We start from the raw sequence: 24,171 nt of genomic DNA on the forward strand, positions 1-24,171 counted from the left end.
ATATTTTAGTTTCCGATGTTCTCTTTCCTCTTTTATCTAGTCTACAAATACAAATCACTGTTCCCCCAGTTTTCTCTAATTAAAAAAAAAGAAACAAAAGAAAGTTAAAGTATACGATCGAAGTAAATGTATTTCCCTTAGTCTCCCAACAAAATATTTTGCCATTCTAAAAGCCCCACTTTTACATTATGTAATTTGTGCTATATTCACAACATATTTTTAAAGCTGCTTTGAAATTGTTTTCTGGCTTGAAGTTTGTATGTCTTGTCTGTCTAATTAGATTGTCAGCTGTTCAAGAGTAAGTACTCATCTTTAACTTCTTTTGTGTCTGCAGAGTGCTTGGGACACGTGTACATAAGTGTTTGTTGTGTGATAAAACTTTACCCATGATTAAGCAATGTTACACTGTTTATTCACCATGATCCTTTCTGAAATGCCTAGGAACTCAGTTTTTCAAGATGAGGTCGTGTGTATGAGAGGCCTCAGATAAGACATAGTTGTATAGCCCTTTTCCATGGACTCTAACCTCCGATAATAGAAGACAGTGATGCTGTAAACTATCTGTGAGTCTTGTGAACTTTTGAGATCTTGCATGGACCAGTTGTTAAATCATTCCAGTGCACAAATCCAATCTTCCAGATCAGATTACTTACAAGATAAAATGTTGTCACATAATAAAGATGTGCTCTGAGGGGAGAATGGTTTTATACCAGGTCCTTTATACACTGTAACAAGAGAAGCAATTGTTTCTTCTTCTGAACTGAAGCGTGAAATAGACATAGTTTAAGAACTTGTAAAATTTCAGGAGTTTGGGGAGTTATAAAAAAACTGATAAAAGGTGAAATTCCTAAAAATTGTCCTTCTACTCCAGAAAAATTTCCCCGAACACCCCCATCAGAAGAAACTTGTCTTTTGAATTTCTCTGGTAGGCACCATTTTGTATGTCATTTGGTACCTACGGTCTCAAATTATTTCTTGAGCTCTTTATTTCCCCAACGAAAGGGAACATTTCCAGAGGGAAAGAGAAGTAGGCTGTGTTTGGGATGAGTTGAAAGAAAGTTAGTTGGAGGCCAAGCATGGAGGGTATTAAGCCCCAAGCAAGAAATTCTAATTTAATTGGGTTGAGTTATGGGGGGGAGGGGAATCATTGACAGGTCTCTGAGAGGGAAATGACATATTCACAGCTGTAAAAAAATCATCTGCTTATGTATGCCAAGGTACTAAAAAGTTACAAGGGGATAAAAGTATCAAGAGAATAAGGATCCCAAATCCATTTGTCATGTTACACAAAGCATCTCTCAGTTATACAAAATAACTGTTCAATAAATATTTGTTGAATGAGTGAATAAATAAATAGAAGCAAATTGAGACAGAAAATGCCTTTTATTAACTTAGACAACCTTCCATATGAGAGTCATTTGCACTGAGCTCAGATTTCTATACACAGTTTATTTCTGTAAGTAGTTTATTTCTATACAAATTACATCATTAATGATGATGATGATAGAAGAAAAGAAGGATGAAGTAGAAAGGGATTTTTTAATTAAATATCAATTGATTATGTGCTCAGCAAGGCATTAAACTGCTTGATACACATTCACTCATTTTCCCAAGCCAACCAGAGAAGACTTAAACCAGGAGATTAAATACCAAGTTTGAGAAACACTAACAAAATGTATAGGGTTTTGACTGGCTGTCATGGCCAGTACTCTCACTGTCAATGCCCTGCCCCTTGGGCTGCCTGAGCTCTGGCTCCAGAAAGACAGTGTCCCTGGTTCAGCAGTTTCTGGGTTCTGGAGCCTGTGTCCCTCACCTCTTCCCCCACCCCCACCCCCACCCCACAGGACTCCTCTGGCACCTGGGAGCATGCTTGGAAACAGATGCAACCTGTAAGTATGGCACAGTTACCCCTTTACCAGGAGAGGATGAGTCCTTGGAAATATACCCCAGTCTCCAGGTCCTCCAGGTGTGGGGATTCTGAGGTGTGTTTTACATAATTCTCAACAGATTCCAGAGCTCTCGTAACAAGGAAGAAGCATTATTTCATGTTTTCTTTAAAAGCATTGATATTTATATTCAAGAATCAGGAAACTGGGGGTAATATTACATATCAGGATAAAAGAGGTTCTTGTTTCATGTTAGGAACTTTATTACTGTGGGAAAAAATAATCTCCTATTGACTTAGTTTGGATCCCCCAAGACTTCTAAGACAAGTGCTTAGAAGTCAAATTATTGAGGGAAAAGGGGTGTTTCAGAATTTGGGGTTAGTGGGAGGCAGGAAGAGATTGCAAATATTTTCTTCATGCACCACTAATTGCTTTCCATGTTACATGCTTTACTTTAGTGATTTAAAGTATATATTAAATAAAAAGTTTTAAAAACTACATGCCAAATATGTCTATGAATGTTCCACAAACTTCAAAGACTCATCTCTAGAACCCAGACATATTGTTCAAAAACATTCTCCTCCTCCTCCCTATTCCAACTCCTTCTTTCTTGTTGCTTTATTTTTCTTTTTTTGCTACTACTACATTCCACCTTAAAAACGTCGTTTTACTTCCTCATATGACCTGTAGCTGACAATTTATGTCAACTTTTTCCCCAATGTACCCTATCAGTTATTTCATTTTCCCTTCCCTACACTCCACCCAGACTTAGGTTCTAGGACTGCCCTTTATGCCTACATCATTTGTTAGCAACCAACTGTCCCTTCTCTTTCCCAGCTACATGACATTCACATTTGACTCTGTTCTCTGGTTCACTGAGGCCTATCATGTTTCTCCTCAGAAATTATAAGCTTATTGGGAATAGGACCCATATTTTGTAGTACATTTTTGAATCTGCCAAAGGACACATTGTTTTGTATATAATAATGCATGATCATAGAATTATCCAGATTTCTCTCAATTTATGACATTAATGATGTAAAAAGTACAAATCACGAAGAGCCATTCAAAAAATAATTATTGTACACCTGGTGTTGGCCAGGCAGCATATCAGGTGCTAGAGATAGAGTGGTGAACAACAGTAAAAACGAAACATGTGTGTTCTGCTCTCTAGCAAGAAAAACTTGTAAAGACACCTGTGATTATAAATTAAAGAGCTCTAAAAAGAATGAACAGGATGGTTTGTAATATGATGACCTATTTTAAGTGGATGGACAAGAAAATCATCTGTGAGGAGGAGACCTTTCGGCTAAGACTGAAGAAAGAGGAATCATGTGAAAAGTCAGAGGTTGTGTATCTGGTCAGAGGTAATAAGATGGGCAAAGGCCCCAGGGTGAAAAAACTTTGATGCACTTAAAGAAATTAAGGATGGGCAATGTGGATGAAAAAAGTGCTCCTGGGGGAAGTGGCCATTGGTGAGATGGCAATGTAGACAGAGGCCAGATCACAGGGTCCTTGTAGGCCATGCTAAGTGTGGTTTGTACTAGAAGAGCATGGGAAACTCTTTAAAGAGTCTAAGCAAGGAAGTGGAATGCATGATTTGATTTAGAATTTAAAAATTCACCTTAGCTTCAATGTAGAAAATTTATGATGTAGGTGAGAGGCAAATAGTGAGAATAGGTCTCAGATCCCTAAGAGATCAGATCAGATGACTTTACTTGGAAGAGGATAGGAGCAAGGCAGGAGAAGCTCATCAAACAGATGAGCTGGGGATATAGTGTGAAAATGGATTAATAGGACTTAATTACTGATGGATTCAAGGTAGGGAATAGAGAGAGAGAGGACTCAAGAATTACTTTCCAGTTTCTGATCTGAATAACCAGGCAGATGGTGTGCTGTTCTGGGGAAAGGAAGATTGAGTGGAAGAATAATTGAGCTGTGGGTCGGAATTCAGTGTTAAGTTTGTTACGTGCACAGTGCTCATTTAGACATCCAAATAGAGACATCAGGTAGCAGTGAAACATATGAGTCTGGAGTTGAGAAGAGAGATCCAGGCTGAAGACCTGAACTGTGACTTATGGAGTATTTAGTGGGATTATTTAGCTAGTATTTAAAGATTCAGGAAATGAGTTAAAGAAGGAGGAGGAGAAAGAGAAGGAAAGAAAAAGAATGGAGCTCCCACCCCCACTCCCCGGGGGCTTTCCTATACTTAGGGAGGAGGGGAAGAAACCAGCAAAGGAAACTCATAGTGGCCAGATAAAAAAAGGGGAAAGAGTTCAAAAAGGTTAGTATCATGAGAAGAGAGACTTTCAAGAAGGAGAAATGCTCACTCTTGATAATAGCTGAGAAACTGGGCAAGCCCATGTGAGAATTGTTTCTACTGGGCAGGACTTCTTACCAAGGATAGAAATCACTTGAAGTATGTTTTTTATTTGAGAGTTTTATCCAGCTCCTAGCACATTATGGGCACTTGAAGCATATTAATCAAGTGACATTAATTGAATGACCGAGTATTTGAGTTCAGTTCAGGGTAAGGGATAGGCCTAAGTAGTTTTACAAAGTCCCTCTCTTCCTGCATGAACATGCTCACCCACCTGCTACCTGACTGTCACTCTTACCTGCAAAAGTATCTATTGGAGAGAGAGCAGTATCTTCAGGCTCTGTCATAGCAACATTAAATACCATTTATTCCTCCATACTTGGGAAAAGTGAACTGTTCAATAAGCCTTGGATGAATAAAAATTGGGGCTAACATAGTGCATGAGGTCATAAAGGATGACTTTCTGAAATTGTAATGAAAATCAGAACCATGACTATAACCATCATCATAGAAATGAGGTCCTGTCCCATCAAGACTCCTTCATCTTAGCTCCACATTGGTATTTACCAGTACTATTACCAAGTTCTTCTAGGTTCAGTTCTCAGAACTCTCTTAAGTCTATTTCTTCCTTTATCCCTCCTGTTCCTTCCTAGTTCAGGGAGTGCTTAGTCTAATGCAGCCCTCCTTGTCCTGTAAGTGCCCCTAAAGCATTCTGAATTTTCTCTAGTTAGTAAACATCTGTCTATCTACCACTTGGCTGAAAATTTTCCTAAAAGCTTGCCCTGCCTTGTTCACCTTGGCATTCTGTGGGCCTACCAAGTGCCCATTCAATGAATATGTTGAAAAAAGGAACAAGTATTTTAATTATGTATCTGCCTTTACAACTTCAGATGTGCTATTTCAGTTGTTTTAATGTGCACAGACGCTATGTGATGAGCACGTTTTCTTATGTTTTTTTACCATAGAGTAATAATATATTAACTTGGACCTGCATTGCCTACAAATACCATCCTAATCATTTATGGCTGTGGCTGGTTGCTCTAGAAAGAAACCTGAAGCACACCATGGATTAATTAGGATGAGAATCAAGCCCAGTTCAGGTGTGTTGTGCTGTGGGTCCTCAGCGCTTTTTCATAGGCTCATTGTGGTGTGTGTCTCTTGACCTCAACTGGGTCTGAGCCCTGATGGCAGGTGCATCCGGTGGCAACTGGGTGGATGTGTGGAAATGGGGAGCGTCAAGAGTCCCAACAGAGGAATCTTTTGAAACGAGGCAAGTCACAGCGCTTCCTTAATCCAGCCCTTGGACTTAGCAATAGCCTTAAAACACCCGCCCCTCTTGTTCAGCCCTAGCCACTGCTCTTCAAGCAATAAGCTGGGACTTAAGAGGAAGTGCGGGGAGGAAGGAAGTGGGCATAGAGGGGTGCAGGGCTCTGAGTCTCAAAGTGAATACCAAAACGTCTTTGTCACCAAAATATTTCTCAGGTGCCTTCAGGGAGTGCCTTTTGTTTGTTTTTAATTTGTGTCTCCCTGATTGATTTTTCTAGTGGTTCCTTATGGCCCCCAAATCAAATATAGCGCTTAACCAACGAAAGATCAGGATGAATCCCCACCGCAGTCCATCCCGGTGCCCGAGTTTGCAACTGGCCAGGCCAGGCGGGGCAGGTCGAGGAGCCTCATAGTGGGGCTCTCGAGGCTGATTGGAACCTCGTCGCTACGCATCTAGGCCCCAACCACAGTTAAAAGGCGAAGCCCGGGGCCCCTTCTCGCCCTACTCTTGCAAAGTCCCAGGAGCCAGGCGTCATCCCGCGCTCAGCTTGGACTAGGTGGCCCCAGTCTGGCGCGCGTCCTGCGCAGCTAAGGTCCCCCAGCGCCCCCTACAGCCGCGCGATGGGGGAAACGGCGCTAGGTACTGCGCCTCTGCACCACGCCCGGGACCCCACCCAGCGGCCCGCGCCCCAGACCTCGGGAGTACCTCACCTCCTCGGCTCCAGAAACAGGGCGTGGGGCCCGGCAAGCGCGCAGCATCCCGGGCCACCTCTGATCGCTCCGCCCGCTGCGGCCCGACTTCCCCTCCCTCCTTCTGTCCCTCCCTCCCTTCTTCCCTCCCGCCTGCCCGCCGGCGCCGGACACGCTGAGCCTCTTCTCTTGGGGCGCTCTTCCCCTTGGCTGACCGTCGCATCCCGCGCAACTTTGAGATAGACCATGGTCGTTTGGTGTTGAATGTTCCTTTCCGCAAGCGCATGGCTGTACAATCGAGGCGCGGGCCTGGCCCCCGAAGGGCAGCCGTCTCGAAAGCAGTGATGCTACTGTTGTGCTTGGGAGTCCCGACTGGGCGCGCCTACAACGTGGATACCGAGAGCCCGCTGCTCTACAAGGGCCCCTCCAAAACCTTGTTCGGCTACTCGGTGGTGCTGCACAGCCACGGGGCAAACCGATGGTGAGTGGGGTCGGTCTCGGTAACTCAAAGCCGCGAGCAAAAGACGCCTCAGGGATTCCCTGCGGGTTGAAACTTTCCTCCCTGTGGAGGAGGAAGGAGGGGGACGCAGAGACGGCCAGCTCGCGAGAGAAGTGCCCGGGAAACTAATTTGTCTTGAGGTGGCAGCACCCAGTGTGCGTTCTGGAGTTTGGGGTGGTGGGCGGGCGGAGGAGGAGGTGGGGAGAGCGGCCCTGCTGCCAGCTGCACGTCTGTAGAGACCTGGAGTTCAATGGGCAGCACCGCTCACGTCTGCGCGCACGTGCACAATTCTCTTTTTAGGCTGGTAGTCGGGGCGCCCACCGCCAGCTGGCAAGCTAATACTTCGGTGGTCAACCCTGGGGCGATTTATAGATGCAGAATCGGAAAGAATCCGGAGCGGAACTGCGAACAGCTTCAGCTGGGTGAGTTGAGTCTGCGACCAGAAGCTAGTGACCCCTCCCCACCCCCATCCCCACATACCCAAGGAAGCACAAGTCCTGGAAGAACTCCTGTTGCCTATTCTCCAAGTGAATGATTTTCACTAACTTCACTCGTGACAACGATTGCAGTTCTCTGACAAAACTATGTGAAGGAAAAGTTTTTTTATGAAACCTTCTTTTCACCTCTCCCTTTCTTCCCGCATTTGTAAAACACATTTTCAAGTCTCTCAGCACATTAAGGACAGGATCCAGCTAAGCCAAGACTTGAAAATTTTATTTCCATCTTTGACATATCAGCCTTATTAAAGAACAGGCTAAGGAATAGATAAGGATTAGCAATTGGAATTGATTCCCGATCCTGTCATTTAGCCCAAGAGCTTTCTAAAAAAGAAAATGATATAGTTTTACTTTGAATGTGAAATCTAAAAGAACACAAGCAAAAAGTGGCATCTCCATTGTTAATATACTTAAAATAAAGCTTAACGTATAATTATTATTTTTTCTCTCCAAAAACTGATGTTACGTAGATACCTCTATTTTACGTCATTTATTAATGTCTCTTCTTAGGTTTGTGATGACTTGAAAAATGCATTCTGGTGAGGGAGGGGAGAAAGTTCGTGTTTCAAATCCAAAAGCAGATTTGCTTTGCACAGACACATGGGAGAAGAAAGGGGAACTAATATTAATTCAGACTATATCTTGTTCTAAATATTGTTAAGAACTGCTATGTATGTTGCTTATTTTCTGAAAAGTGGCATTGTTCTTATTTTACCCATGAGGACTCTGACTCAGAGAGTTGCAAGGACTTTTTCTAGAATTACTTAGCTAGCAAGTAGAAGATGGGACCCCAAGTCAAAGTCAGGTCTACTTGTGTCCAAAGTCTAAGCCCTTTCCTATCATGTATACATCTTCAGCGCAAATAAAATTAAATGAAAATTCTAATATGTTGTCTGCTGAGCTGATACGTCATCTGTGAAAGTGAATAAAAGGTCACAGTTGGTACCTTTCTCATCTTTATCTTTGTATCAATGCACTTTTGGGATAAGCTAGTTATTGCGTCTTACCACCTCCTCCCCCCTTTTTGGGGGTAGTAGTCTTTGCTTTTTCTCAAACTGGGAAGCTGCTTCTCTTCATTGAGAATGAATTCAAATAGAGTACGCACATGATGGAATTTTATTTTTGAGTCAGAGAGCATCCATAAAAGTCTTGAAGTTGTCTGCAGGGTATAGAGTAAACTTCATCCTCTCATTAAGCATTTTCCACCCCCAAAGGCAAACTAGGTAAGCATAACACATTCACGGACCTATCTATTTGGATAATCTGCAGATCATAATTTTCATTGCATGAGGAAGTTATAGGATGAAGAATTAGGGAGCAGAGCAGACGACCTTGATCTGCCAGAGGATTTTGACAAGGTCTCAGGAGGGAAGTTTTTTATTTTTGTTATCCTGTCATAGTTTCCTGATTCATGGTATTACAACTACTGGTATTTAGCCCTTACTTCCTGTATGGAAGGGCACCGAGTCTATTTGTAGATGTCTGTACTTAACTGGGAAGAGCCTGTCATAATATTGGATGAAATTTAAAATTTATCATAATAATGCCTGTCAGAATTGAAGGAAAAACCTAAATTCTTTGGGCACACAGAGCATAGGGATTGACTCCAGAAATAACCTCCAAGGAATGTGCATGTGGTAGATGTGCAGCAAACATGAATTAAGTGAAGATTTGTTGGACGGATAAATGAATAAAAACAAAGTGCAATTTTGATTGTTTTCAACCTGATTGGTGAATAAGAGCATTAATTAGAAGTGATAAGCTACAGGGATATTTTTAACTTTCAAATTTTTGATCAATAAAAAAGCTATTTACTAGATGAAAGGCCAAAAAGAAGGAGAAGATTTCTAGTCAGACAACTGGTTGAAACACTAATAGCTGTCGTAATAGCCTTGAGCATTTGCAAAAGAGTTGACTGAAGTTACTTCTCAGATAACATTTTAAACATATCTTCTCTTCCTCATAGAAAGAGATGGTGTGTTTCTATTCAGAACAATCTCAGGAGTAACTTTAATTTGTAAAATCAGGGACTGAGGATAATGTCTGAAAGGGAACACTGAAAACAATAACTTGGTAACTAAAGACATTTAAGGATTCTCAGGCTTGTGGACTATGTAATATTTTTTATGAAGAATTTTCAGGGAGAAAATACATACAGACCATTGTCTATATAAGATGACTTCACTTGTTCTGTTTCAAATGTGGGTGACTCGTAATGTATGGAAAAAGCTTAGCTCAGTAACTGACATAACTGACATTCAAAAAATATTACTTTTTTGTTTTCTACTTAAATCTATATCTGCACATTATCTATTATAGGCAGTTTGAGGTTAAAAATAAGGACAATTAATAGATGAAACCAAAAGTTAAATGTATAAATGAAAAGTACCAGTTGGAAACACAACAACTATTTTTTTTTTGTTCGCCCAACCAAAAATCTTATAACAACTAAAGACTGAGCTATGATTGCCCTGTCATAAGATGTTTTCTTTCATTCATGGCTGAAAGTGCTATCAAGGAGATGAAGTTGGAAGACCCCTTAAAATGATGCCCATCTCCTACACAATTCAAAATGCTATTTCACATGGACTTTTTTAGGTCTCAGAATTTCAGTTAGAAGTTTGATTCAGATATTCAGATAGGCTCCTTCCCTAAAAAGAGGAGCTCAGTGCCCTTCCCCCATCTCCTACCAGCATTGTCCCGTATTATGGTATCTTTGCTATGGTCATAATCAGAAGTGAGCAGCAAATGGCTGTTTATCTGAAATGTTCAGGGAATGAGATGTTGAGAGTCAGATACTCCTTTTTTATCCCTTTTAAAATTTTATTGAAGTATAGTTGATTCATAATGTTGTGTTAATGTCTTCTGTATAGCACAGTGACTCAGTTACACATATATATTCTTTTTCATATTCTCTTCCATTATGGTTTATAACAGAATATTGAATATAGATAGTTTCCTGTGCTGTCAGTAGGACCTTGTTTTTTTATCCGCCCCATAGTGAAGTGAAGTGACAGAAGAAGAAGCGCCTTTCTTCCTGCATGCAAACAGGCTTTTTCCACCTCCCTGCCTGCCTATGAAGTGTCTTTTCCCTCACTTCTTTGGTACTTCCCTCTAAACCAGAGAAAGGTCATCTTCCCCTCAGGGGGGTCTGAATCCAAACTTGTTCATAAAGGCCTCAGTGTGTGGGGAGGCCATAATAATTTCCAGAGGTTCAGTTGCTTTTTCACTCAGGTGCTCTGCAACCTTGCTGAAGTTTTTTAAAAGGATGCATTGATCACAGATGATTGCTAAATGAAAGCATCACAAATAATGGCTTTTTAATGTATTTAATCATAGTTCACCCATGGATTACCAGTATCCAAAGAATTAAGGACATAATAAAATGTATAAATACTATTAAATTTTACCGAAAAGATTGTCTTCATTTGGTTATTTGAAAGGCATATCAGATCTTTCATTACTTTGGATTTGCCACTAATAGCATTATATATGTATGTGCAGGCATGCACACACTCACGCACACACACACCTACACCCACACTTATTTGGGTAATAGAGGCTAATGTTACACAGCCCAATACAGTAGCCATTAGCCATTGTGGCTACTGAGCACGTGAAATGTGGCTAGTTTGTAGTGAAAGGTATTGTAAGGCAAGTTACATCCTGCATTTCAAAGACGTAGCACCAAAAAAAAAATTACATATGTAAATATATGTATATAAAATATCTCTTTTTTAGATATTATTACATTGGAATATTTTGAAATTCATATTGATTACACATTTAAATGAGAATATTTTTGATGTACCAGATTAAAATTTATTAAGATTAATTTCACATATTCCTTTTAATTTTTTTTAATGTGACTACTATAAAATATTTCACATGTGGCTTTTATTATGTTTCTATTAGACATCACTGCTCTAGAGAAACGTAACTTCCCTGTGTAAAATAACATTAACTTTTTAGCAGGTGCTTTCCCAGTGTCTACATATAAAATGAATAGAATTTTTACTTTTATTTTCCAGGCCTATGCTGTTACTAGACCTTTAAGTTCCTTGCTTGTACTTCTTTTTCTAATTGGAAAGAGCAATGATTTATCACAAGTTAGTCATTATTATTCCCCTTCATATGTCTTCTGAGAATTGAATTACCTTAACCAGTCTCCTGGTTTATATTACATAACCTGTTTGGAAGAGGATTAGCATTTGTATCATTAAACGAACTCACACTTGAAGGTGCTAGCTACCTGTGGATGTGGTGGTGCTGAGCCGAGCTGCTGCAAAAGGCATGGCCTGATGCAGCCCACAAGCTATCCTCCTCCGTAGCTGCATGCTTTCCCCTGGGTGTGTGGACTACAGTGAAGCTTGACAATGAGCAGAGGTTGGTGATGGCAGAGGCACAGATGCAGGGACAAACACTGAGCCTGGGCAGGATGGTGGGATCGGCCACAAGCATCTAGGCTGATCTTACACTTGCAAGAGGCCTGATTACTAGGCTCTGGTGGGTACAGGGAGGGATTCAAGTGGCTGGCTTCTTACATTATGGTAAGAAGAGGCCATCCTCAAAGGCTCCTGATGGGTGGGGGTAAAGGGAGTGGGAAAAAACCTAGGTAGCAGTGTACAATAACACCTGTTGAACTAAAGTTGGCAGGATCTGCAAAAGGTCCATGGTGGCTGTACTGACCTTTGGCTTAGTCAGTGATGGAATCTGCTGTTTTTTTGCAGAGCAGGTCTCTGTGACCTGGACTTTGTAATTATTGCATGAGAGAGATGAAAGACGTTACCCAAGGTTCTGACTTGGGCTGTTGGATGGATGATGGTGCTATGTCCTGTGAGATGTAAGAGTAAATAGCTAGTAATCAGTTGGATGTGTGGGTCTGGTAGGCAGGAGAGGTCTGTACTGGCAATTCGAGTTGAGGGTAATTGGCATAGAGATGATAATCAAAGCCATGGAGGTTAAGGAGTTTAACCTGGGAACTCTAGGCCGAACAGATCATAGTGCCCAGGAGAGGTCCCAGAAGATTCCTACAATTTGAGAAGCAGCTAGAACAGTGTTGCTCAACTCTGGCTGCAATCTACATTCTCTGTAGAGCTTTAAGAATACCATTGCTGCCAGCCTCCTAATAAAACCTCTGGGGCTGGGTCTAGGTAGGTGGGATATTGTGATTTATACTAAGAATATTTGATTTTCATCCCCATTTCTGGCACTGAAATCCTAAAACTCTTGCAGTTTTCTAAGTTATTAGTGATAACTATGTCTTTTGTTATGTTAATGAGATGACTTTAAGACCTAAGGGTGTGGCTGGTTGTCAGTGGAGCCAACCACCAGGTTAGAGGTTTGAAACTTTCATTCCCCCCATCTCCAACTTTCAGAGAGATAACAGGGCCTTGAGGTTGAACGAGTTGCCAGTGGCCAGTGATTTAATCCATCATGACTATGTAACACAGCCTCCATAAAACCCCAGAAGGGCAGGGTTGGTGAGCACGTGGAACTTTAGGATGAGTAGTGAGCTCAGAGATGGCCTAGAATCTTTCCTGCCCCTTCCACACACCTCGCCCTAATTGTCTCTTCCACCCGGCTGTTCCTGAGTTAATTCTTTTATAATAAACTGGGGATCTAGTAAGTAAGTTCGGTGCGCCACTCTAGAAAATTAATCAAACAAAAAGAAAAAAATGGAAACCTCAGTAGCTGGTGGATTTGAAATTGGCTTCTGAAGTGGGGAAGGAGGTGGGGAAGGTACAGGTGAAAGAAGTCTTTTTCATTTATTTTAATCAACTATTAAACAGGTACTCCCAGTGCTTTTTACCTTTCAGCTTTCTTCTAAAATTCCTTTACTTATTAAGGAAGTTTTGTGCTAATTTATTAAAGTTGCCTAAATTTCCTAATACTATAGAAATAGTCACAAATTACTAGATGATAGTCAGCTATTTTTTGGTGGTGTTCAGTAATGTACAGTACTTATTTTTCTGTTTTTACCTTTTGACCCCCTTCACCCATTTCTCCCTTCCCACCTCCCACCCCCACCTCTAGCACCCACAGATCTGTTTCTATATCTATGAGTTTGTGGTTTTTTGGTTTGTTTGTTTTAGATTCCACATATAAGAGAGATCATACAGTATTTTTTTATCTAACTTATTTCACTTAACATAATGTTATTATTTCATTCATGTTGTTGCAAATGGCAAGATTACATTCTTTTTTATGACTAAATAAAATTCTGTTGTATATACATACTAGATTTCTTCATCCATTCACCCCTCAATGGACACTTAGGTTGTTTCCCTATCTTGGCTATTGTAAATAAAATACTTCAATGAACATGGGGGGGGTACATAATTTTTTTTTAAGTTAGTGTTTTTCATTTTCTTGTGATAAATATCCAGAAATGGAATTGTTGGACCATATACTATTTCTATTTTTAATTTTTTGAGGATCTTCCATACTGTTTCCATAGTAGGTATACCAACAGCCACCATTACCACCAACAATGCCCATCCTTTTTCTCTGCATCCTCATTCACTAACTCTTGTCTTTTTGATAATAGCCATTCTAGTAAGTATGAGGTGATAGCTCATTGTGGTTTAGATTTGCATTTTCCTCATGACTAGTGATATTGAGCATGTTTTTATGTACCTCTTTATCCCTCTGTATGTCTTCTTTGGAAAAATGTCTATTTAGGTCTCTTGCTTAGATTATTTGCTTGTTTTGCTATTGAGTTATATGAATTCTTTATATGTTTTGGATATTAGCCTCTTACAGATATGTAATTTGCAAGTATTTTTTTTTTCCATTCAGTAGGTTGCCTTTTCATTTTGTTGATGGTTTTCTTTTCTGTGCAGTTTTTTAGTATGATGTAGTCCCACTTACTTATTTTTGCTTTTGGTCTCATATTTTTAAAATTTATATCTAAGGCCTATGTCAAGGAGCTTGTAGGACTGAACCCTTATCCTATCGATCTGACATTATCTCCAGGTAGTGTTACAACTGAGTTGAATTGTAGGACACTCATCTGGTATCAGAGAATTGCTTGGTGGTGGTGTGGGAAAACTTTCTCACACACACACACACATTGGAATTGGATGCAAAACCCTTAGTAGGGCATCAGAAGTTTCCAAAAGTCTCTAGATGATTCCAGTATTCATCTATGATTGAGAACCATTGGAGAATGGAAAAAAAAAGAAAGAAAGAAAAATAGATTGAGAAAGAAAAGTCAAAGAGTTAGCTAGGAAATAAGGTCAATGTCATTATGGAAGTGGAAGGATGAGAGGTTTGGAGAAGAGATGAATGGTTGACAGTATCAAAAGTTGCCAAGAGGTCAAGCTAGGTAAGAACTTCAGAGGTTTCTTGGGATTTAGAGAGAGTTGATTTATTAAAATCTTCATAAGACCAGTTTTAGTGGTGACACCAGCCTGCAGGGGGGTAAGAAATGACAAGAAATATTGGCAGCAGGTGTCAACTTTTAACTAGGTTCTTCCTTTATTTATAAAATGTGTCAATTACTTATGCTGGTGCTGAGAATAGGAAGTTGGCTAAGACAGCTAAAGCCCTCAAAGTACTTGTTGACAAGAGAGACAGGAATATGTAAAGCATAAGGATAGAGACACACACAGTGGGGAGAAGAAATTGTTTGGATGATGAGTTTCCCAGAAGAGCAAATACTTGAGTAATTGAGCCAGTTCTGACCAGCTTTGATGAGCACTTGGTAAAATCTCAATGAGTGTGAAATGGATAGATACATTTCTCAGATTGGGGTGGGATCTTCTGGGATTTGCTGTATATTTCAGCATCATTCCAAGAGGTCTAGGCTAGCCTTGGGTTTTAGACTCTGCCTACTCATGCCAGGCAATCGAAAGAATATCTCTAACTGAGATAGGGAGCTTCTGACAGGGGCTTTAATTTTAGTAATGGCTGGAAACATCAAATTAGAGTGTGGAAATAGATTTGCAAGTGTCAGGACTGTGCTCAGTCATGCAGTGTGTTTATTCTGATGCTCTCAGTTTCTCCTCAACATTTTTTTAAATGATAGAAAATCTTTTTCATGTAGTTTATATGAACTACTGTAATGCATACTGAATATGTTCTGAAATAGTAAGAGTGTAGACTTAGTTGTCAAATATCTTTTAGGATATATTTTGTGAAGTGGATTAGATGTGCCCTTTTTAAATTATGCCCTGTGTAGAAGCCTCTTGTCAATATCTGCCCTCTAAAATTTTTCTAGATCTACCTCACCCCAATACTATTCTCTGTTTTCCTGTGACCATTTTATAGTATTCATTAGAATATCATTATTTTGTCTGCAAATCATTGTCTCTGCAACATCCTATCCCGTTTGTCCTTTAAACTTTGAACGACAAGATGTCCTCTCTTGTCACCTCCCCCTAATCTCGCTCTGACCCTACACTGATTGGTACAGGGCTCCCTGCCTGACTTTTACTTCTCTCACATATTTTTAAACCTTGATATCATCTCAACCTCCTTCTACATCCTACCCTGTGAATTCCAAACCAAGCTCAGAACTTCAATATTGACCACTGAGCGTTATGTGTGAGCAGGTTTCCCAGGAGTTCTTTTTCTGTTTACATTTTTGTATTGTTTCAGAGCCACTCAAGTGGTATTTTTATGAGTGATACTTTTTCAAATGAACCCTTAAGTCTAAGAGATCAACTGAAAACCATGGAAGTAGAGAATTTTTCCCATTTTTTTTTTAATGTTGAAAGTTGTGGTTATAATGTAATAAGTTGCTGTGGAAGTAAAATTAGAGTAAGATATTAATGAAGTCAATACTTGGATGCATTCCCCGAATAACAGGGAAAGGTACTAATGGCAAATCATTGTAAAGTAGTATAGGGTGGTGGATAACAGTGTAGGTTTGAATCCTTCCTTCCCCTTATACGGGTTGTGACTCTGGTCAAGATGCTTAATCTCCCTTCGTTTCAGCTTCTCCATCTGTAAAATTGGGATAACGATAAAAATACCTCCCTCATGGATATATAACAAAAATTAAATCAGTTAACATATACGTTTACATGTATTAAAAGTATGCCTGATACATAGGAAGCTTATAACAAATATTTATTATATAAACGATTATATAATTATTATTGTAAGACAATATTTCTTCTTTTAGGTATGCTCACCAAATATATCAGTTGCTGTGTATTTTTCTGCTGTAGTTAGTAAAAGGACTTGTATAGGTTTTCTGCAGAAATTTTAAAAAGTTTGGGCCTGAGGTACCTGAAGGAAACTCTGATCTTAGATTCAAGCTCTCAAGCAGGATGGTTTTTAGAGATTTGAAGTCTGATGATGACTCGGGATCAACCCAGATTTATAAAATTTCAGCCATCAAGCTTGGCACTACTTCCTGAAGATGTTTACCTCTGTGTTAGAACTCTTTTCCTAAATACAACATAGTAAATAAAATGATGCAATAAAAAATTAATTTTAATTAATTAAAGTAAAATGAAATAGAGGATTGTTAATAACTGGCTTTTTCAGGCCTCTGATTATAGGAGCTGATTCTCACATAAACTGAGTGTGATTATCAACCATTATCAGATTCTGATTAGGAAGTCTTAGAATAAGACACTTAAAACATATTTTTCCTGAAAAAAAAAAAAAAACTTTGTTAGTGGTTTCTGAGTTTGATATTTTGACTCTCATCTGCCACTATATGAGTTGGAGGGAATGGTGTTGGAAGTTTAGTACTTTCATGTCATATCTCTTCTAAAACTTAGGTGTTTGACTTTTCATTACTCATTGCTGTTAAATTCATGAATATCACTATTACCTTTGAGAAACATCTCCACCAAATTTTATTAGATATGTGGTGAAAGTACACAGTTTAATATAATAAATATGATAGAATGGATTTGATTGTAATTAGGGTTTGATAAGAAACTAAAACAAGGGGCCATTTGACTTAGCAGCTGAAGGCAAACTGCTGATTTAGTCTTACAGCACTGTGAGCTCCCTCTGCTGGTGGATCCCCATCAACACAATGTGGGTATGCAGGGAGCAGAGCATTTACCATTTAATGAACACCTACTAGGTGCCAGGAAGTCTTATTTGCACAGATATAAATTTTCTGTAATTTTTACATCCCTCCAATAGGGAGGGATGTAGGTCCTATAGTATTGCCATATTTGAATTGGTTTGTTCGCTTTTAATACTGTATGTTTTTTTCTATATTCAGAATTTAGATAAATGAAGGAATTTTATGATTATTTTCACTCGGTAATTATTGCTTCTACAAATAAAGATATCTTGAATGAATGACTCTATAGAACATAGGATAGAATCGGGGTCACTTATTTTTTAGAATTATTTAATAAAAATTTAGAATGGAAGAGTTCGAAATATATTTAGAATGGAAGAGTTCTATATATAAATAATATATATAGAATTATTTAATAAAAATTTAGAATGGAAGAGTTCGAAATATATAGGACTCGTCTTTCAATAGACTAGAACCTCATGTTTTAAAAAAGTTATTGTTGGAAGTAGGGTCTTTCACTATTTTTCTGAAACTTAAAAATGATGTCACATGTTTTGAAAGATCAGATAAGTGAGTGTTGTCTTAGCCATAAAGCCAGACCAAGAGCCCCAATCAAATTTTTGAATTGAAGCCACAGCACAGTGATGCAGGCAAATAAGCCAAACGTGCCACTGCATCCAGATGTCCCAGGCTGCCCTAGCCACAAAGTGTGTCACTCAAGCTGTCAAAAAGTTACAGAAAGAAGACCTTTGAATCTGGTCTTTCCCCTTGGTCCTTCCTCAGTGGAAATACCAAAATATTAAGAACTGATCTAAGTTGAGAAAAAGGTCAGAGTAAGATAAGACCAAGTATGTAGCATTTTGTGTGTGAACACTTGAAAATTGATTTTATGTCTGCAGACAGATTTGTGATATTTTATACACTTTCAGCTGAAAAAAGATTTAGATGATAAAGTTGATTCAGTTAATTCATACATCTGAAATATTTGTGGAGTTCTATCATAGATACTTCAGACTAGTAGAAAGTAACTACTTTTAGGTCTTCTATTTCTAAAAGTTTTTTAGTTTTCTTTTTTAAAAATTCTTTTCCATTATGGTTTATTACAAAATACTGAATGTAGTTCCCTATGCTATATCTATTTTATATAGAGTTGTTTGTATCTGCTAATCCCATACTCCTAATTTATCCCCCCTTTTCCCTTTGATAATCAAAAGTTTGTTCACAATGTCTGTGGACTATTTTGCTTTTGTAGATAAATTCATTTGTATCATATTTTAGATTCCACATATGAATGATATCATATGATTATCTTTCACTGTCTGACTTCACTTAGTAGGATAATTTCTAGATCCATCTACTTTGCTGCAAAAGGCATTATTTCATTCTAAAAGGTTTTTTTTTTTTTTTAATTATTTATTTTTGCTTTCACCTGCAGCATGTGGAAGTTCCCAGGCTAGGGGTTGAATCTGAGCTGTAGCCACTGGCCTACACCACAGCCACAGCAATGTGGAATCCGAGCTGCATCTGCAAACTATACCACAGCTCAGGGCAACACCAGATCCTTAACCCACTGAGCAAGGCCAGGGATCAAACCCAAAACCTCATGGTTCCTAGTCGGATTTGTTTCCTATGCATCATGACGGGAACTCCCAAGTTTTTTATTTTTGATGCTTATCTTTTCCATTTACCATCCCCATGGGTTTGGATAAATCACTTCTTTAAGGTTCTCTTTTCTCACCTGTAAAATTGGAGTGATAACATTGTCCTCTGCTGCTACTGTGAGAATGAAATAAGTTAACATGTATGGGAAGACCTCGCGGACAGGGATGTGCCACAAATACGTTAGGGAGAAGGATGTATGCCATGACGTATGTGCAGCTTAATCATATCTTTTGCTTAATCCTTAAAATAATAATGTCAACATCAACTAATGTTTGCCTGTTTTCCTGCCAGGCTCTGGCCCGAGCACTTCTCACATACCTCATTTACTTCCCACAGTCCTTGCAGAACCCCTCTGAGACATGCATCTCCCACAGGCCCAGCTAATTCCCAGTCTTAAATCATCCTACTCACATCACACTTTGTAAAGATCTTCAAACCTGCAAACACTGTTTTCCTTCAGACCATCTGTTACTATCCTAAAACTTAAGGGACTAATGTTTTTGAAGAGAAGCAGGGAACATAGTAGTGAAGGAAGAAGACCTCTCTAAAGTTAGATCCCTGAGAGATGGGTGAAAGTTTGCATTAGTACCCTCTAGTCAAGGGTTTGGATTTCAGAATTCCCTCAGCAAATATTTTGTTCCTGCCTACTGAATGTAAGGCCCTGTTCTGTGCCATGGGAATGTCTCAGCAACAAAATAGTCAGTCTGCCCTCATGGGGGTGACAGTCATGACAGAATATCTGGTTTTCCGTATCTTCTGTCACATTTTGGCACTTGGAACAATGTCTCTAAAACAGAATAACAGCAACAACAACAACAAAAAAAGGCCAGGATAGGAAAGAATATACCTACTTGACTTTGTACTAACATCCTTTGCATCTGTCTATCAGAATTACTGTTTAACCACATTTATATGCACATGTATGTCCCTGACACACAATCAGTAAGTGGAAATAAAAAACTGAATAGTAAGCATACATCTTTATATTTTCTTTTCTCAAATGAAAACCAAAAGAGGAAAAAAAAAGATGGGCTTAATTTTCAGGATAAGGGGTATGATTTTTATGTGGCTTTGTATTTTTAGTGTCTGTTGGGAAAATGCATTCAGCTGTGTTAAGAATTAGTCATTCTAATTGTATGAAAGCATGGAAAATGATCCCATGTTAATTTCTACTGACCTCTTTTATGTTAAACCATGTAAGTACTTTTTTTCAATTATGAAGCTGATTTGATTTGCTAAGACTTTAGATTAGTAATGTATGAGCTGAATTGAAAACCAGATTATAAATCATTTTAACATGACATTTGGATAAAATATAAAGATGATCTGTGTTTATTTATGATGTCCTGTCAGGGAAATGCATGAGAATTAGCTTTCTCATGACAGTTCTAATAATCATCATTTCTGACCAGTTTAGAAATCCTCCATTTCCACATGAGGAAAATTGGCTTAATATTTGATATTCTATTTCAATATTTAGCTGAAACCAAGGAGGGCAAAAAAGTATTACTGTTATTTTCTAGATGGAGTAGTTTCTTTTCAAATACAATGCGACACAGGAAATGGCCTAGCTATGCTGTTCACAAGCCCCACTGCACACTACCATTACCTGGGGAACTGTTTGCAAAATTCTCAGCCCAGATGCATCAAATCTGAGCCTCTTAGAGTGGAACCAGGTATCAGTATTTGTTCAAACGCCCCCTCTCCATGCAGCAGGTGATCCTAATGTGTGGCCAGGGCTGAGAACCACATGAAAAGGTATGGCCTCTGGAGCAAGGAGTTTAAGGAAAAGCTTCGGAGAAGCCCAGAGCATAAGCTGGTGATGTGAAGGTCTGACCTCTCTGCCAAGATTCTGCAGGGACTACAGAGTAAAGAGGAAAAGGTGCTTGAAATTAGGCAAAAACCCTGATTGGTAGTGGCGATTTATAAACTGATGTTGGAACTGATTCCCTCTGGTGACCAGTGCTGAAAGCACCTCAGGATTATCATTGCTGTTGTTGGGTGCTGCTCTGTGGCAGAAGCAGTGTTAGGAAGTGCAAAGAAGAAACCTCTGTAAGTGTGAGTCTGTGTGTTTGTTCACTTACTAGAATAATCAAGGTGTGTGACCCTAAGTGTGGGAGCAGTGATGACATTGTGATAAAACATACAATAATTCACTGTTTTGTGCAAAAGAACTTTTGGGCCATTTTTATCAAGCAATTTACGTGGTGTTTTGGGAGTTCTAAACATTTGTATATTTACTCCATGAATACTATTGTGTGTTTAAACTTTGAGGTGGCATTTCTAGAGCAGTATTATTTGACCATAATCTTAATGAAACTGTGTATTAAATACACAACATTTTAACAGAGGTAATGGGTTCTTGGAGACCTCTGACCCCTCCTGTCTTTAACTTTTCCCTTACACAATTGCTTAGTTAACTGAGTATTGACTATAATTTTAGAAAGACTTTGGTATTTTTATTTTTAAAAATTTTTTATTATTATTATTTTTTGTCTTTTGTCTTTTTAGGTCCACAACCCTGGCATATGAAGGATCCCAGCATAGGGGTCTAATCAGAGCTGTTGCTGCCGGCCTACGCCACAGCCATAGCAATGCCAGATCTGAGCCGTGTCTGTGACCTACACCACAGCTCACGGCAATGCCAGATCCTTAACCCACTGAGTGAGGTCAGGGATTGAACCGCAACCTCATGGTTCCTCGTAGGATTCGTTTCCGCTGTGCCACGATGGGAACTCTAAGACTTTGGTATTTTTAGAGTTGATTCTTTATTGCAGTGTCAACTGGAATAAATAATAATAACTTCAACTTCAGGTGGAGGAATATGCCATTTATTATCTATTTTTGACACTAGTAAAAAAATAAGCAATTGGCAATTTTAGTAAAAAGTCAAATTGAAAATTTTGTGTCATAATGAAAATTAAAATTTATTTCATTCTTTCTGTTTCTTTCATTTATGTTGGCATCTTGTAACTACAGTAACAACTTTCTATGTTAGAACTTACCACACAATACTACAATTTACTTGTCTTTCTCGCTTCTTCCCTCTTCCTGTCCCTTCCTTTCTGTATAGAGACCTTATGCTTCCACCTGGGTCATCCTTGATCAAGGTTTGGGCTGCATCAAGATTCCCTTCCCATTCCAAGTAGATGCTGCTAATCAACCCCAGCAGTCTTCCCAGACCTTTCCTTAGTCATCTTCCTCTGTCTCGTGCTCTAGGTAGGCAGCGCCAGTAGGTGGGAGTTGACACTACTATTCTGAAGTGTCAAAAAAACTCTGCCAGAAAAAGATGATCCACCTACCATTGCAACAGTGTTCCAGATTATGGGAGTCACCTGGAGTAGTCAAGTTCTCAAATACTAAATCAGTCTCCAGAGAAGGGACTAGGAGACTTTCTTTAGTTCAGCTGTGTTGAAGGGTTGGTTTGTCCTGAAAAAATTTTTTAGAAAACAAACAAATGTATAAAATATATATACAAACATCTTTCCACACTCCTTACCCAGTCTCTTACCCAGGAGACTTATTGCAAATAATTTCACTTTCAAAGACTAACCTCATCTAGGAAGTATTCTGACTTTGCCTGGGAAGCTTTATTTAGGGGTCAAGGTTATCAGAGACAAGGAAGTACCTAATGATTTAGAGTATGGTCCTTAACAATGGATGAAAACTTAGTTCCAAAGTTAAGTAAACAAACCCATGTTCCATGTCTTTAGCCCATAAACTTGGTGCAAATACGTTTACCTGCCTTTGGAATTAAGCTCAGGTGGAATAGAACTGTCACCTGGTAGTTGAAGAGGATGGAAATGGCAAAAGGAATCTTAATGTCCTGTATCTTATTCTCCCCCCAAAACCGCTTTACTCAAAATCACATTTAATCTAGGATCCAGCTGCAAAGCCAAGAAGTCACTTTAACAATTTTTTTTTAAATAATTGAAAAGATGTAAAGAGAAATCACTTTCTCTTACATAGCATGGAAGTACTCTATTGCCATGTGCAATATTTTATTTTTGGCTTTCTGGCTATTCATGCCTTTGTCAAAGTGCCTATTGAAGTTTTTCTTTACTAAAATAATTCAGCTTTTCAAAGTTTTTTCTTTGTTGAAAAACCTTACAATCCACTAAATGTAAACCGTAGGTCGGTTTGTTTTATACACTAGACTTTATTAGTATGTTAATTATACACAGCCACTTTCCACATGCTCAGTCATCACCTTTCAACTTCAATAAACTGTGACTTAAATTCTGGGGACCATATTGCAGTCCTTCTATTCTTAATGTCTCAATGTTTCTTAAAGAAATTAATGTCTTAAAGAAACATTTAAGAAGGTGCTCTGGTGATGTTGCTAACACTGCTAGATAAATGTCCAAAGCAAAGGGGCACATTCTTTGCCAAGCATCACACACAAGGAGGGGTTGCACAGCCTGTGCTGGTTTAAGCTGGTGTTCCCCTCTCTGGGTCGGGTTGGTTAGTTATCTCCCGTGTGGAAGCCATCTCTTCTCAGTGTTACCAGTCGGAGGTCTTACCTACAAACCAAAACCACCTGTGAGAGAACAATTCTGCTGGCACAGAGTAACTCACAGTGACCCAGCAATGTGCGCTGAATATAAGATGACAGGGAAACAGTGAGGAAGGCATTCCATGGATGGCTGAAAGAAAAAAAATACTGGGGATACACATGCATGTTTGTTTTCTCCGCTCTTGTGGAATAAAGCTGTTTTCAAGATAACTGATGGTGAAATTATTTTCAATGCTGCAGGTAGCCTTAAAGGAGAACCTTGTGGAAAGACCTGTTTGGAAGAAAGAGACAATCAGTGGCTGGGGGTCACACTTTCCAGGCAGCCTGGAGAAAACGGATCCATTGTGGTAGGTTATTGGCCTGGGTCCACTGAGAACATGATGGAATCAGATACTCTGGGTGTGACTTTCACATCATTTGGTCTACTTTTGTGTTTTATTCAGACTTGTGGGCATAGATGGAAAAATATATTTTACATAAAGAATGAAAATAAGCTCCCTACGGGTGTTTGCTATGGAATGCCCTCTGATTTACGAACAGAACTGAGTAAAAGAATAGCTCCATGCTATCAAGGTAAGGCATGGTTTTGATATTAACTGCATCAAGAGAAATAAGAGAATGCCTTTAAATTTTTTTCACTTTTCAATTTTGGATACTCAAGGGTGGGGGGAAATCTTTGAAATAGCTATGTTCTTTTTAGCTGCTCAAAGTATTATTTCCTTTCCTTTTTTTACCCACTTGCAGCAGTTTTAAATTTCAAAAATGTACTGTGTGTTTCAGGGACTAGGAATTTACAATTTAATTTGAATAATTTAGCATCTAGTTGATAATTTCC

At 39.1% G+C, this 24,171-nt stretch overlaps 1 protein-coding gene across 2 annotated transcripts in view; it reads left to right on the forward strand.

Moving 5' to 3' along the window:
- Window positions 1-24,171, forward strand: part of ITGA4 (integrin subunit alpha 4) — a 253,762-nt gene that overhangs the window by 164,825 nt on the left and 64,766 nt on the right. For both annotated transcript variants that reach the window (XM_085000022.1, XM_085000021.1), the window contains 5 exons: window positions 5,172-5,306; window positions 5,751-6,643; window positions 6,962-7,083; window positions 23,577-23,683; window positions 23,780-23,909. In XM_085000022.1, the coding sequence (XP_084856148.1) occupies window positions 6,447-6,643; window positions 6,962-7,083; window positions 23,577-23,683; window positions 23,780-23,909 (556 nt within the window). In that variant the 5' untranslated portion in view covers window positions 5,172-5,306; window positions 5,751-6,446. The remainder of the gene's footprint in view (window positions 1-5,171; window positions 5,307-5,750; window positions 6,644-6,961; window positions 7,084-23,576; window positions 23,684-23,779; window positions 23,910-24,171) is intronic.

The sequence above is a fragment of the Sus scrofa genome, chromosome 15 (genome assembly GCF_054392235.1).
Source record: "Sus scrofa isolate SSC_HxYL_T2T_F1_AM1 chromosome 15, Sscrofa_HxYL_maternal_Yorkshire_Landrace_v2.0, whole genome shotgun sequence".
Lineage (NCBI taxonomy): Eukaryota > Metazoa > Chordata > Mammalia > Artiodactyla > Suidae > Sus > Sus scrofa.